Source organism: Agelaius tricolor, unplaced genomic scaffold (genome assembly GCF_023055355.1).
Source record: "Agelaius tricolor isolate 1412-34295 unplaced genomic scaffold, bAgeTri1.0.p SCAF_57, whole genome shotgun sequence".
Lineage (NCBI taxonomy): Eukaryota > Metazoa > Chordata > Aves > Passeriformes > Icteridae > Agelaius > Agelaius tricolor.
In genome coordinates this window covers 408856-424966 of record NW_027269317.1, presented here as the reverse complement: position 1 = coordinate 424966, position 16111 = coordinate 408856, and the positions used below count along the sequence as shown (strand labels likewise).

Genomic DNA, 16111 nt, shown 5'->3' with positions numbered 1-16111 from the left:
GGTGGAGCGAGAGGCAGCGGAGCCGTGACCTTCCAGAAGTGTCTCCAGTAATGAAGCCGCTCGGTGGCACAGGCACACACACACACACACACACACAATCACTGCAGCACACACTTCTCTTGTAGAATCACCAATGACAAAGAAATGGGAAGGGTCTTTGTATGGATGCCAGAGAAGGAGGTTTATTCCAGCCATGCACAAAGGGGTCTAGGGACAAAGACAAAAAGAACAGTGGAAGGTCTGGGTTTAAATACAGGGGACATGGAGGGGGGCAGAACAGAGCATTAGGGCCAATGGGCTGAGGGCTCAGGGCAGTACAGAGGGGAGATGAGGGGTGGCAACCAATAGGGTAAAGAGGGTGGGACACTGAGGCAATATGGGGCCAATGGATAAGCAGGGAAGGGAGAACATTCAAGGACATAAATATAAGGAAAAAGGGAGGGAGAGGCCAACAGTCCAACCAGGGAAGTAGAACTGGGTACATTTGCATATACAACAAAGCATCCTGGAAGAGGGTCTGCTCAATTGCCCTGAACAGGGGAGATTTCTCCAACTTGGGGTCTGTCTGTCTGTCCAAAGGCCTATAATGGCCTTTGTTCTGTAGGCCCACCGGCCTCCACAGATGCTCAGTGGAAAAAGGGGTTCGAAGCTTTGCTTGTGAAATTTGTGGGACATGCAAACCAGAATATTGCAGCCCTCATGACTGACCACCTGGCCAGAGAAGGAAGCCACTCAGACCCTGTGGGCAAACCCACATTCCTAGTGAGGCCCTTGAGGGTATTACTGAAGCTGTGCATAGCACATTTTTAAAGGTTCCTGATGCTGTGAGCCCCCCCAAAAGTATTTACTTATGTAAAGCAGGGACTGGCAGAGCCTTATATGCAATTCAATGGCTGCTTGAAACAAGCTCTTAAAAGACAAATTGAGAATGACATTGCCAGACAGGTGTTGCTTTCAAAATTAGCTGCTGAAAATGCTAATGAGAATTGTAAAAAACTTCTGAAGTCCTTGTCTAAGGAGGAGCCCATCCTGCTGTAAATGATAGAGGCATGTAACCACCTGTGTGCCTTCAGCATAGGGCAACTGTTACTAATGAACCTTACTGTGGGGGCTGGTATAGCAAATGCCTTTGTGTGGAAGGGGCCAACAGCGGGCCTGTTAGCTAAAGGAGTGAGAAGAAAGGAAACAAGCAAGAAGTTGATAAGGATTCTCTCCAAGGCTGTAACTGAGGAGACCAAGAAAAGTAAGGAATTGGAGAAAGATAAGAAGAGAACTTTGCAGCTGGATGAAGTATTTTTAGAAAGTTAGTTGAAGTCACTGTAACTTATCCCCAAGGATATTATGTTGACTTATTGTGGCCAATAGTTAGGGTAGAAGAAGTATAAACAATTAGAAAGTGTATAAAAGGTCAGCCATGTTCGATAATAAAGAGTTGCCATCTGAGACTGCTTGTGGTCTCTGCCTTGTGTCATGACTGGCCTGACAGTGACATCTGGTGACCCTGATGTGATTCAACACCCTTAAGAACATACTTGATCTGGACCCATACGGGCTCCTAGAGACTGGCAGCCATGACTCACTGGGACGTAGTGGGGGAGGCGGCGTTGGTGCAGCTGAGAATGGCGGGTGGAAGCCACAGGGAAGCCCAGACCTGATTTTCTCCTATCAAGACACCTGGAAGTAGGTGAGCCACCAACTAGTAATAATGGGAAATAATTTATCTAATGAAGAAGAGACTGTTTTGGCTACATGGAAAGTTTTGTTAAGAAATAAGGGAATTAATACTTCAGACTATGCCCTTCGTAGTATATTGCTGTGGGCTAAATCACAGGATTTTGGCACTGATCCCGACACAGCATTTAGTGTTAAAGCATGGGAAAAAGTCGGGGACAGACTGTGGGAAGTCATCTGAGTGGGAGATAAAACTGTTGTCAATCTAGCTGTTACCTGGGGATTGCTTTTTGAGGCATTAAATGAATGGAAAACCGAGCGAGAACAGGGCAGGATGCGGATGAAGAATCAGGGTTGATAACAGAAACTGATGAAGGGGATGAGGCAGAGGGGGCCTCTGATGGGGAACTTGGTGAATCTATCCTTGAAGAAGGTGCAGGTGCCATGCAAGTTACCAGGCAGGCTACCAAAGCTTCCAGGAAAGCTGCCAGAGCTTCTGGGCTGGATGCCAAAGCTTCTGGGACAGCTGCCAAAGCTTCTGGGAAAACTGCCATAGTATCTCCTTCTCAGACTCCTAAACCTCTTTATGTCACAGCTGCGCAGCAGCTCCTGATGGTGCCTGTATACACCACACCACTGCACCAGGTAGCTGAAATGTCTTTAGCAGAGAGAGAAACCCAGTCTTCTGCCCCCCTGCTTCCCTCTGCTCTAGCCCAGCCATCTGCCCCCTCGCTCCCTTCTGAGCTGCCTGAACAATCTCCAAGGTCGTGTCCTCCGTTACCTGACAGTGACAGCGACAGCGAATCAAGTGATGAGTCTCCCGCAGTAACATCGGAGTTGGGGCAGGGAACTGTTGACAGTTCACCTTCTAATAGCTGTAGCCCTACTGCCCCATGGACTTTGCCCCCACGTCAAGTAACTGGGCTTCCTTGAGAGCCTCAGTGTCCTGGGTTGACTATATGATGCTTTTATCCCCAATTATGCTGAATAATAAGTTTTACACCTTATATTATGTTGAATAATAAGTTTTGCACCTTTAAGAGTGTTCCAGAGAGTGAAGCAGCGGGAGAGAAGAAGCAGCAGTTTTTTTTCAGACACCGTACTCACTCCTCCACATTTCTGCCCCTGGACTGTTGTTGTCTGCGGATGGACTGACAGTGGGACAGAGCTCTCTTTTGCTTTTAGTTAGTTTTAGCTAGCTGAGGCAAAGAAGTTCCCTACTGTGGGGACTTTTGTTTTTTTCCCTTTTCCTTGGAGCTCTTGAAACCCGCTCTGGACTGAACACCCAGGGGAGCACGGGCAGCTGCATCTGTGGCCCACCAGGCCGGGCCTGGCCTGCAACATTTCCAGCACCGGAGGGACTGATCAGAGACAGAGTGAGCTGAGCCGCAACCCGGGGAGGGACTTTCTCAGTTTGTCATCTCTTTTGGAGTGGCAAGAGATTTTATTGTTTGATATTGTTAAGGTTTTGTTGTTTAATAGACAGGTTTTTTCCACCTTTCTCCAAGGAGGTATTTTCTCCCAGACCAGTTGAGGGGAGAAGAGCAGATTGGATCTGCTTTCCTACCGGAGCTCCTTTGGGGGATTCTCTCCCAAATTTGCTCTAAACCTGGACACTCAGGAGTTTTGGGAATTTGTCAGGAAGAAAGCAGCTGAAGAAAAGAATTGGGACATGATAGAAAGATTAGGTGCTCCAAGAGTACCTCAGGAGAACAGTGCTAATGCAAATGTTGCCTGTGATAACCCTATCTATGGCTTTTCCAGGTTTTAAAGCAGCTCCTGGATCAGGGCAGGATGACAGTCATCACGTCTTTGCCTGGAAGGTTGTGCAAGATCTCCAATCGAAAGTGGCTCAGTATGGCATTAATTCCTCAGAGGTAATGCAATTAATATGTGTAATTAATGCAGATATGCTTGCACCTTATGACATCATGCATATTGCTACTATTTCATTCCAGCCAGTACAATACGGTGTATTTCAAGAAACTTGGAGGCAAGTGGCTGAGCAGACAGCTGTAACAAATATGCAGTTGCCTCAACACGACCCTCATCATGCTGTGGGTGTTGATGCCCTACTGGGCACTGGGCCTTTTGCTAGCCCAGATTCACAGGCAAGGTGGGATCCTTCAATTTTGGCACAAGCTCAGCAAATTGGCACGAGTGCTTTAATTAAATCAATGGAAATGGCAGCTCCAAAACAGAGATATGATACTATACAACAAGGGATGAGAGAACCATTTTTGCAATTTGTGGAAGAGCTTGCTGCAGCCATTGAAAAACAGGTAGATGATGAATCTTTGCAACACAAATTCTGTATACATTTGGCTAAAGAAAATGCAAACTCAGGCTGCAGAAAGATTATTGACACTTTACCTGGAGAACCCACATTGCCTCAAATGATGACTGCTTGCTTGAAAGTTGGTTCAGTAGAGCATAAAATAGCAGCTCTTGCTGCAGTTCTAAGACCTTCATCGAAATGCTATAATTGTGGACAGCAAGGGCAAGTAATGGCACAGTGTAATACCCAGAAAATAACATCTAAGCCAAGCGCAAACAGCAATGTTGTGTGCAATTGTTGTGCTAAATTTGGGCACTATGCTCAACAATGCAGGAGTAAATATCATGCAAATGGTCAGCTGTTGCAGGGAAACAGGAAGAGGAGCGCAAAAGGGCATGTGTGAAAACAAATACCCCAAGAACCACAGCAGCAAATGCGGGCCTCCCCAGCACTGCAAAGCTAAACATTTGTGAACAATACTCAGGGGCAACAAGTGGGTCTGCAGGGATTGATATACCCACCGCTGACACAGTAACCATTCTGACAAAAGAAATGTGCAAAGTGCCCCTCGATGCCTATGGTTGAATAGGACAGGGATTGAGTGCGTTTTTGATAGGAAGATCAAGTACTACAATTAAAAGGTATTCATGTGCATCTAGGACTTATTGATGCTGATTATTTAGGACAGTTTCATGCTATGGTACCCATTGATGACCCTCCTGTCACTATTCAGAAAGGAACTTGCATTGCTCAAATTGTACCTTTTGTGAATTCTGTTCTGAATACAGTGGACCGAAGTCGTGGCACAGGAAGTTTTGGATCAACAGGGATACCTCAAGTGTTCTGGGCTCAGAAAGTTATGGAGAACCATCCAGAAAAGACACGTATCCTCACAGCCAGTGGGTGTCATCCAGGAACCATATCAGTAACAGCCTTGATTGACACTGGAGCAGATGTCACAATACTCTCGTGACTTTGCTGGCCTCAATCGTGGCCTCTCACTCATGCAAGTTTTGGACTTCTGGGGTTGGGTGGTGCTTCAACAGGTGGCCTGTCAGCCATTGTAATTAATGTGAAACATCCTGATGGCCAACAAGCTATCATCAGACCCTATGTTGCCGATTTGTGGGGATGACATTGTGGGGACGACATTGTTTATCTCAATGGGGTGTCAAAATACGTATTTTTAATAGGGGCCACTGTGATGCAGGGCAATGAATGTCCAGTTGTAGCCTTGACGTGGTTGACAGATGAACCTGTCTGGGTTGGCAACCTCCATCACATTAATGTTACTTAAGTCATCAGTTCATTTGCTTCCCACAGGAGTTTTAGGACCATCCAGGCAGCGTATGCATGCATTGTTTTTAGGTTGGTCATCCATCTCCTTGATGGGACTTTTTGTTCTCCTTGGGGTTATAGACTCTGATAATGAGATTATGATCATGGCCTGGACACTCCAACTGCCTTTCACTGTTCCCCAAAGAACTTGAATAGCTCAACTGATTTTATTTCCCCAAACCATGAGCATACCTTTTACAGACGTAATATGAAATAGGGGATTTGGGTCTACTGGAACACCCCAAATATGTTGGGTACAACCTATACTAGAACAATACCCCACATGCTGGTGTACCCTGACATTAAAAGGGCAAAAGATAACACTTGACAGCCTCATAGACACAGGGGTTGAAGTTAGTTATCTCTCAAGACAAATGGCCCTCACAGTGGTCCCTTGCTAAAGTGCTCCAGGCACTTTCAGGCATTGGAGGAAGCAGCCACAGCTGTCAAACCCACCACTGGATACAGATGAAAGGGCCCGAGGGACACCGTGCCTCAATCATACTGTTTGTATTACCAGTACCAATGGTACCGTGGTGGGGGATGTTCTCTCCCAATGGGGCTTTAGGATTCAATCAGCTTTTTAAAGGGGGCCGTTGGAGAGCGACACTTTAAAACTAACCTGGAAAACAGGGAAAATGGTTTGGGTGGATCAATGGCCCCTACCATTGCAAAAACTTTTTGTATTAACAGAGTTGCTCCAACAACAAATCCAGAAAGAGCATTTTGTCCTTTCTAACCGTCCTTGGAATTCTCACATTTTTGTTATCAAAAAACAAACTGGCAAATGGCGCTTACTCCATGATCTTTGAAAAATAATGCAGCTATGGAGGACACAGAGGCCTTACAGCCAGGTCTCCCATCTCCTACCATGATTCCCAAAAATTGGCACTTGACTGTTACTGATTTAAAAGTTTGGTTTTTTGACATTCCTTTACATCCTGATGATGGTCCTAAATTTTCCTTTTCGGTTCCAAGCACAAACATGCAGGCACCCTTAGAGCGATATCACTGGATAGTTTTACCTAAGGGCATGAAAAACAGCTGTACTATTTGCCAGTGGTATATTGCTAGGTCCTCAATTCTGTTCATCAACAAATGCCTAATGTTCTTTTGCACCATTCTATGGATGATATTTTTGTAACAGCTGAACAACAGGAAGTCATGGAGGAAGCCTTAGTTAGCCCTTGTCACCAAAGCTGTAACTCAGGCAGGGCTTTGCATAGCTCCCAAAAGGTACAAAAACATCCTTCGTGGAGGTGTTTGGGGTGGTGCATTGGAGTCTCTTCAATTTCTCCCCAAGGTCTTCAAATTCAGACAAATATTTGCACCTTACATGATGCACAAAAATGTTTGGGAACAATCAACTGGGTGCACTCCTTGTTAGGGAATTCAAATACAAAGCTAAAAGTCCTTTGTTTGAATGATTAAAAGGAGATTCCGACCTTTTATCACCTAGACAACTTACATTTCAAGTTCAGCAGGTGCTGCAATGCCCAGCTGATGTCATAATAAACCAACAAGCTGCACACTGGGCACCTGAGCTGCTTTTCTTTTTAATAATCTTGCATCCAGCAAAACAGCCCCATGCCTTGATGTTTCAATGGGACTCCAATGCACCAGACTCTTTGTTTATCACTGAATGGATTTATTTACCACACCAAATGACTAAAACCATCAGTACCCAACATGAAATGATGGCCCAACTGGTTGTTAAGGCCTGACAGAGACTCATTTCTCTTGCAGGAGGGGAATTTTCCACTCTTTTCCTACCTTTAACCACCTTTTATTTGAATTGGATAGTTCAGGGATCAAGGCTCTTCAGATGGCCTTTCCTGAATTCAGTGGACAAATCTAAATACATCCTCCAAAACATGAGTTGTTTTAACATCTTTTAAAAGCTTTTTTTAAGCTTTTTTTTTTTTTTTTCAATTGACAGAGAAACCCAAGAGGAGTGAGGTTCCACTTCAAGCCTTAACAGTATTCACAGATGGTTCTGGTCACTCTCAGAAATCTGTGGTAGTATGGAGAGACCCCTCTTCTAGTGGGTCTAATGGAGAGCAGATTTATCCATATCTGAGTGGTCCCCCCCAATTGTTGAACTTGCTGCTGTTGTCAGAGCTTTTCAAAAATTTTCTGTTCCTTTTAATCTGCTTACAGATTCAGCTTATGTTGCAGGAATAGTGATGAGAGCCAAAGCATCAGTTTAGAAAGAGTTGAAAATTCACAACAATTTTATTGGTTGCAGCTCCTTGTTTTTTCCTTAGAAAATTGAACATTTCCTTACTTTGTTATGCATATTTGTTCACATACAGACCGTCCCAGATTTTTAGCTGAAGGGAACAGGCAAGCTGGCCTTTTAACAATGCCTGTACAACAATCTGTTCTGCCTAATAAGATAGAACAGCCTAAATTGATCCATTTGTTTTTTCACCAAAATGGTGTCACTTTGATTTGGCACTTTGGCATTAGTAAAGCCCAAGCTTCAAGAACTATTGCTGTTTGTCCTGATTGCCAAAGGTGCTGTTTTCTCTCTATTGCAGGAAGTATTAATCCCAGAGGGCTTCAGAGCCTTAAAGTCTGGCATCAGACGTTACCCATTTTTGTGAATTTGGTCATTTAAAATACATTCATTCCTCTATTGATACCTTTTCTGCTGCTCTTTTTGCATCTGCCCATTCAGGGAAAACAGCTTACGATGTCTCTAGACACTTCACTGCTGCTTTTGCCATTCTTGGTATACATCTGAAGTGAAGACAGGCAATGGCCCAATTTATATTTCCCATCGAGTTGCTAACTCTTTTGCCTTCTGGGGAATTATGCACAAAACAGGTATTCCTCATTCCCCAACAGGCCAATCTGTCACAGGCTCATGGCTCCCTCAAACATCTCTTGGTACAACAGAAAGGGGGGTCAGAGATGGAACCCTGCCAAGAGACTGCAGAAAGCCCTTTATGTGATCAACTTTTTGAATTGTTCTTTGATGGACCCCAACCCACCGATTGTTCCACATTTTAATCATGAATCACAATTGCAACAAAAGGAAAGAAACCCCTGCATTAGTGAAGGATCCAGAATCTGGTAAGATATTGGGGCCTTATCCTTAGGCCACCGGGGGTAGAGGTTTTGCTTGTGTCTCCACAGAGAATGGTCCCGAGTGGATTCCAGCAAAGAATGTGAAGCCGTTTTTAAGAATCTTTGAGTGCATCACCTGAAGATTCACCTTGAACACCAACATTGGCGGAGAACCCTTGTGAATAGGACCTCACCACCACACCAGCGCCTGTTTAACCTCTAACAGACTTATGTCCTTAAGAAAATGGTTAAGATTACCCAGTGGTATCAGGGTTTACAGGGCTAGGAAAACTTCTGGGGGATTGGAGACTTGGTGGATGGATAAAAAATTTAGTTAAAATAGGCTTCTATGTATTAGGCATTGTATTATGTATTGTTATGGTTATTCCTTGTATTTACAGTGTGAGAAAAAATTAATAGACAAGTCACTTAAGAGTGTATTTTTGTTTGAACGGATAGGGGGAGGGATGGGAATAAAACAGAGAGAACAGTAGAACTGATAAAGGGGCCTGATATCTGAGGCCTGATTGAGTGGAAACTGTGGGAAAGACAGACACAGATAAAGGTTCCCTGGGCAAGAAGTGATCAAGAAACATGTTGTGATACTTTGTGACGTTACCAGGTGACCTGATGTCCTGAAGAATGTGTAACCAAGGGAAATTGTTACAAAAAATTGAGCCCTATAAAACTACCATACAAGTAAAACCCTATATAAATCCCTGGCATACTCAATAAAATTGGCTTCTGATCTGAAATCGGATGTCCCGTCTCTCCATCATCATTAACCCCCCTAGGTGGGGGGAAGATGTTGGAGAGATTCCTTTCCTTTCTCTTTGTCCTGCTGTGATTTGGTTGGTAATAAATTCACTCCCTGTCTCAGGCTGGCTCTATTTTGCCAATGCTGGTGCTCTGGGCGGGATCACTCCCATTCCTGCACTCAACTCCCAGGCCTCTCCACAGCCAATCAGAGAATGTGATGAACAAGAGTCAGCCAATCAGAGAGAGCAGTTCTGATGACTCACCAGTTGCTGGGCAGACCCACAGCACCCAGTGTTCCCTGGACCCCACCCTCCCTGCTCAGTCACAGCCCCAATCCTCCCTGCGCAATCACAGGAGGTCCCAGTCAGGTGCAAGGCCAGGGGAAGGGGCTGTGGCTGCCACTGGCTCAGGAGCTCTGAGGGCAGAAAAAAGGGGGTGACACCGGGATGGGGGACACTGGCAGGGCTTCCCTTAATGGTGCCTCCATTTGTGTTGGCCCAAGTGAGAGCTTCTGGAGAATCTCTTCCCACACACAGGACACTCATTGGGCCTCTCCCCAGTGTGGATGTGCCTGTGGGTGACGAGGGTGGAGTTGCGCCTGAAGCCCTTCCCGCAGTCGGGGCAGTGGAAGGGCCTCTCCTCTGTGTGAATCTGCTGATGTACTGAAGCACAGACAGACAACTCTTCAACTAATTAAAGTTGAAAAGAAGGGTATTTTATTGCAGTGCTGGACACATAAGGAATCATTTCCAAATGGATGTGCAAGGAGTTGCAGACTCCTGCTCTCTATTTATACAGAAAAGGTTTTACATATCCAAGCGGTTTCTAAGGATGCATAATACAGAATCATTATCTGCCCACTTTGTATTATAATCAGCTGAATACCTAATATGACTGCGCAATTGCACTGCCTTAATTGGGTCTGTGGGATTTTGAAATAAGGGAGTGGGCGTATGTGAAGAAGAAAGCTCTCTTCCTCATGGTAAACTCTTCACCCATGGCGAGTTTGCAGGACTTTTTGATCTGCTGGTCATGGTCCAAGCCTCTCCAAACTGATTATTCTTAAGGCAAGATATTTCTATGGTCTCTGCTCCTCCACAATTGCTACATCTATCCCTGTCACTCCGAGCTTTACTTTCTAATATATTTGTTACTCTTTCACTAACCTATGTGATTTTTGCTTAGCTAACATACCTTCTTAACTAATTTTAAAATCTTAACTAAAATATGTAATCTTCTACTATCTCAGTTATACTCCCAGTTGGCCCCTTGACTCATCCACAGTTTTCAATTATCGTAAATACATTTCCAGCTGACCCCTTGACTCATTACGATGAGATTGGAGCTGCTCAGAAACCACTTCCTACACTCGGGACACTCATAGGTTCTCTCCCCAGTGTGGATCTTGCAGTGATTGATGAGGTTGGAGCTCCACCCAAAGCCCTTCCCACACTCCCCACACTTGTAGGGCCGTTTCCCCATGTGGATCACCTGGAGCCAGATCACATCTGAGCTCCAGAGCTCCAGCTGAAGCCCTTCCCACATTCCAAGCACTTGTGGGGTTTCTGCCAGCCACGAGTTGTCTCTACCACCTCTGAGTTCTGAATGAATCTCTGGCTGCCTTCTGGACACAGGGGGCATCTTTCCTCCTCACAGCTGCCAGGGCTGGGTTTGCAACCCCTCCTTGTGTGGGATCTCCAGGGCTTATCCTCCCCATTGGATTCCCATGCCATGGGGCTGCTCAAAACGGCCTTTTCCATGAGGTTCTGCAGCAGGGATTTGCTCTCCCTGGTCTCTGTCTGCAGCTCAGTGCCTGGGGAAGGAAAGGAAAGAAAAGAAGAGGAAGGAATGAGGAAGGAAGAAGGACAGAATGAGAAGGGGAAGGAGCTGTGGACAAGGACAGGATGGGATTTGCCTCTTTGCCTGAGGGAAGGGGAAGGAGATCCCCCCAGTTCATCCTTGGCAGGACGGCATTGGTAGCGGGGTTGTCCTGCAGCCAGAGGAAATGTTGGGCTGAGACATGAAACAGAGGAGAGGGAGAAAGGGGCAGTGACTTCCTCCTTGCCTGCCTCAGTGTCCCAGGCCATCTTCCTTTTCCTCGCAGCCTCCTCCAGCTCCATCCAGACAAAGATTGGGATTGATAAATCCTGGCTTGGGGGAAAAACAACAGGTGAGGCCCTTGGTCCTGCTTCCCAAGTCCAGCTCAAAAAGCAACTGCCCTGTTCACAGTTGGATGGGCCCAGACCCTGCTCATCTCCAGCCTCCCCCACCCCTGCAGGCTGACAGGATCCCCCAGCTCCAGGATTGGCCTTCGTTGCTCTCCCCACTCTGATGCCAATCAGAGTCCCAATACCAATGTCCTCCCCAGCTGGTACCACTGCCCCAGCCAGTACAGACAGTTTGCCACAGGAACCTTCCACAGTTCTCCAAAGGGGCATCTGTGTCTCACCCTTGGGGCCCTGCAAGATCCAAACATCCCCTCCCCTGAAACAAACCCTCCCAGAGATCCTCCAATGGATTTGGGGTGAGTTCCCCCTCCCCACTCACCTGTGAGATCTGGGGGGATAGATGCTGCCAGGGCCAGGGGAGCTGCAGACTCAGTGGGCGAGTGGGAAAACAGCGTGGTTCTGCTGCGGCTCCTCCTCTTCTTCCTCCTGTTCCTGCTCTTCCTTTTCCCATCCTCTGCTTCTTCTCTCCCTCCTCTTCCTATTTCTCCTCCTCTGTGCCCAATCCAGATCCTCCTTTCACACCCTTCTCTCTCCCATGGCTGCAGCGTTTGGGTGGAAGGAACCAGGGAACATCCCATGAGCTCCCCAGGGATGGGCAGAGGGCTTGGGAATCCACCCAGTGCAGATCCATTCCCCTCCAGAGCCCCAGGGAATCACTCCAGGGATCAAGCAATGGGGACACAGTGGGATCCCCACGGAACCACCCTTTTTCTATCCCATCCCCAACTTTCCCTCCCCTCTCCTATCGTTCCCCCAACCCAAGGACCCCTCCCAACTCAATCTGGGGATCCCATCCCTCTCCCACTCTGAATCCTCTTTTTCCCTGCACTCCCACCCCTTTCCCATCGTGCCTTCAGCTCCACCTCTCGTCCCTATTTGGTTTTGGGGGATGCAGGTCCCTCCTGCTCAGTCTGGGGGGTCACATCCCCCCTTTCCCTCAATTCATGCATCTCCTGGCTGCTTTTTCCTGGGAGCAATCCCTCAGTTTTGGGACTTTTGGGGTGTAGTTTAAGAGTGTGACAGCTCTGTCTGGCTTTCCCCTCCTGTTGTGGCCTCTCAGCTGCCCCTGACACCCTGGGGGGGCTGGGATTTTCTTCCTGGGGACAAAGATGTTCATCCCCTTCCAGGAGCCCAATGCCCGTCTGGGGCTCCAGTTCAGGGGGTCCTTGAGCAACTGCCCCAGAACCTCCCCCATGGTCTCCCAGCACAGCCAGAGCCACTTGGCCTGGGGTCCCCAAAGGCCTCAGCAAGCCCCAAATCCCTCCCAGGAACCCTCAACTCCCTCAAACTCAGCATCCCCCACATCCCCTGCAAGTTCCCCCCATGGCACCAGCCATGGCCATGTCCCCACATGTCACTGGCCATGTCCCACCGTGTCCTCACCCATGGCTGTCTCCCCACCATGTTTCCATCCCTGTCATTGTTCCCCACATCTCCATCCATGCCTGTGTCCACCCACATCCCCATGAATGGCTATGTCCCCCTCCATGTCCATGTGTCCCCCAACTGGTTCAGGAAAAATAAAATACCTCTTTGAAGAAAAGTGGAAAAAACTGTTTATTACACACAATAAAACCTAAACAATATTAAACAATAAAACCTCTTGCTGCTCTAAAAGAGAGACAAACTCACCAGGTCCCTCTGTGGGCTGTAGCTCAGCTCACTCAGTCCCTTATCAGTCCCTCTGGCGCTGGAAATGCCGCGGCCCAGGCCCGGCCTGGTGGGCCACAGGTGTGAGCTGCCCATGCTCTTCTGGTGTTCAGGCCAGAGCAGGTTTAAGCAGGTCCAAAGAAAAGGGAAAAAACCCCACAGTAGGGAACTACTTTGCCTCAGCCAGCTAAAACTAACTAAAAGCAAAGGAGAGCTCTGTCCCGCTGTCTGTCCATCCGCAGACAACACAGTGCAGGAGCAGGAATGTGGAGGAGTGAGTGCAGTTTCTGAAAACAAACTCTGCATTTCTTCTCTCCCTCTTCACTCTCAGGACAAGTCTTAAAGGTACAAAACTTATTATTCCGCATAAACAGAACAGACTGGAGATGCAAGCATCATATAGTCCACCCTGAACATACCTTCAACACCATTCAGTACTCCCTGATGTCACCAGAAGATAGGATTGAATGCAAAAGATTTTATGGGGTTGAAAGTCAACAAATCTGCCCTCCCCAAGGAATTCCCATTGTAGGTCTGTGTCCCAATGGATGTTCCTGCTGCTGGGTTTATCTAGCTGCCCACAGGGAACCAGGAAGATGTGGAGCCCCCCAGCCAGATGTCTTCCCAACACGGATCACCAGGACCATGGATCACCAGGGCTCTGCCCAACAACGCTCACTGAGGATCATCCAATGTAGATCGTCTCATGGGGGACAGAGCTGGAGCAGCACACAAAGCTCTTCCCTCACGTGGGGCACTCACAGGGCTTCCCTTAGTGGCGCCTCCGTTGGTGTTCTGTCAAGTGAGAGCTCTGTGAGAAGCTCATCCCACACTCCCCACACTCGTAGGGCCTCTCCCCAGTGTGGATGCGCCGGTGGATGGTGAGTTTGGCGTTTTGCTTGAAGCCCTTCCCACAGTCGGGGCAGCGGAAGGGCCTCTCCTCTGTGTGAATCCGCTCATGTTTGAGGAGATCGGAGCTCCTGTGAAACCTCTTCCCACACTCAGGACACTCGTAGGGCCTCTCCCCAGTGTGGGTGCACTGGTGTTTTCTCAGGTCTGAGCTCCACCCATAGCTCTTCCCACATTCCAAGCAGGTGTAGGGCCGTTCCCCCGTGTGGATGACCTGGTGCTGAATCAATGCTGAGCTTCCTCTGAAGCTCCTCCCACACTCCCCACACTCATAGGGCTTTTCCCCAGTGTGGATCACCTGGTGTCGTATCAGTTGGCCCCTCTGCCTGAAGCTCTTCCCACATTCCCCACACTCATGGGGTTGTTCCCCAGTGTGGATCCTCTGGTGTTGGATCAGGATGGAGTTGTGGCTGAAACTCCTCCCACACTCCCCACACTCAAAGGGCCTCTCCCCAGTGTGGATCACCTGGTGCTGCCTCAGGCTGGAGCTCCAGCTGAAACATTTCCCACATTCCAAGCACCTGTGTGGCTTCTCCCTGCCATGAGGCTTCTCCACCAGCTCCAAGCTCTGGCTGGATCACAGGATGCATTCCTGGCTCACAGGGGCTCTTTCCTCCCCAGAACTCCCTGGGTACGGTTTGCAGCCCCTCTTCATGAGGTACATTCGGGGCTTTTCCTCCTCCTCCATCAGGCCACACCCTGAGAATTAAAAATCCTGGTTTGCAGAAAAAATCAAGAGGAGAGCAGCTTGGACTGGGAAAACCTCCATGCCCAAGTTCATCTGGGAAAGTTATTGGGCATCTTGTGTCTGAAAGAACCTCCAAAACACCATGATTCAGCACAAAAATCCTCTAAACATCAAGATGCCGATCAAAAACTTCCCAAACGTCATTATTCAGCAAAAACCTCCTTCAAAATACAGAGATTCAGCCCTCACAAAGCACAAAAGCACCAACATTTGCCCAGTAAAGCTCAGAAACCCCAAGATTCAGCCTCTGTGAAAATCATGGATTCCCCCTCCCCTGGTCACCTGCTGCAAACGGACAAAGCTCCTGGGGCTGGGGGGGAGGCTGCAGATACAGGGAGGAGTAGAACCGTGTGGTGCCACCTCTTTCTGCTGCTCCTCCTCCTCTGTTCCTGCTCTTCCTCACACTCCTCTTCCTCCTACTATTCCTCCTTCTCCTGCACAATCCCACCTTCTCCTCCCACGGGCAGGGTTTCACCATTTTGTTCCTCAACCCTGCTTCTCCTTCCCTTCTCCTCCTGCCCCAGGCCCAGCACCCGCTGCCGGCTCCCTCTTGCCCCCAGACCCACAGCATCCCACGGCAGGGGCAGGGATGGAGCTGGGGCAGGTCGGGCTGGGGCAGCGCTGGGCTCTCGGCCGCTCCCGCCCGCACTCGGTCCCCACTGCAGCCGCTCCCGCCAGGACAGCGCGGGGGGGCCCGGCCTTGGCGCTGCCCCACTCCCACCTCCCCAAATTCCGCTCGCGGGGGGCGCTGGGGCCGAGGGGGGGGGGGGGGGGGGGCAGGTTGGGAACGCTGGGATCCGCGGGTCTGCCTGGCAACTGCTGAGTCATTAGAGCCGCGTGCTCTGATTGGCTGAGCGCTGCCTGAGGGGGGGGGATGTCCCACAAACGCGGGATCCCCATGAAAGGAAGAAGAGGAAAGTGTCTTTACAATCAGATGCTGTGAATCTGATGAGAGATAGACCCAGGAACTTGTACGTAAGGAAGCGACAGGAGAAGCCATCAGTTTAAGAAAATGTTGTTAACTGATGACACAGACTGCTGCTCAGCCAAGGTCCTGCCACATTCATGAACTTCGAGAAGAAGAACAACAAAGACTTCACAGAGCCATGAATATCGGTTGCTACACAAAAGTAGGGAGCATATCAAGGGGATATGTAGTAAGTGGATTGGGAAGTCTCTTCCTCTCAAGTACACCACCCAATGCGGAAAGGAAGAGGGAGATGCAGCTGGGCAAATTAGGATGAACAGGAGGCTGTGTCCTCCACCAACTGGAGAGAACCTGGAGGAAATGTCCCATGGCCTCTCCCTTTCTTTAGGAATGAAATTACTTTTACAGGACTCCTCTGTCTGCTTTGTGGACAGAATCCTCTGGTGAGGTCAATTTTTCCACACACCTTGGGACTCGTCCGGAATTCTATCCACCGTCTGGGGCAGCGGGCAGTGAGTGCAGCTGAA

At 48.4% G+C, this 16111-nt stretch overlaps 1 protein-coding gene and 4 pseudogenes across 1 annotated transcript; 1 reads left to right on the top strand and 4 right to left on the bottom strand.

The window, feature by feature from the left end:
- LOC139604941 (zinc finger protein 418-like) overlaps positions 1 to 16111 on the top strand; it is a 284346-nt pseudogene that overhangs the window by 117736 nt on the left and 150499 nt on the right.
- The window catches only part of LOC139604885 (uncharacterized), a 78251-nt pseudogene that overhangs the window by 9147 nt on the left and 52993 nt on the right, over positions 1 to 16111 (bottom strand).
- LOC139604976 (class I histocompatibility antigen, F10 alpha chain-like) overlaps positions 1 to 16111 on the bottom strand; it is a 100382-nt pseudogene that overhangs the window by 51627 nt on the left and 32644 nt on the right.
- The window catches only part of LOC139604949 (zinc finger protein 79-like), an 86844-nt pseudogene that overhangs the window by 63932 nt on the left and 6801 nt on the right, over positions 1 to 16111 (bottom strand).
- Positions 9815 to 14485, bottom strand: LOC139604974 (zinc finger protein 892-like; the record flags this gene model as incomplete). Its single annotated transcript, XM_071456323.1, has 2 exons — positions 9815 to 10934; positions 11187 to 14485. A coding segment is annotated over one exon (714 nt), but the record flags the coding sequence as incomplete, so codon positions are not given.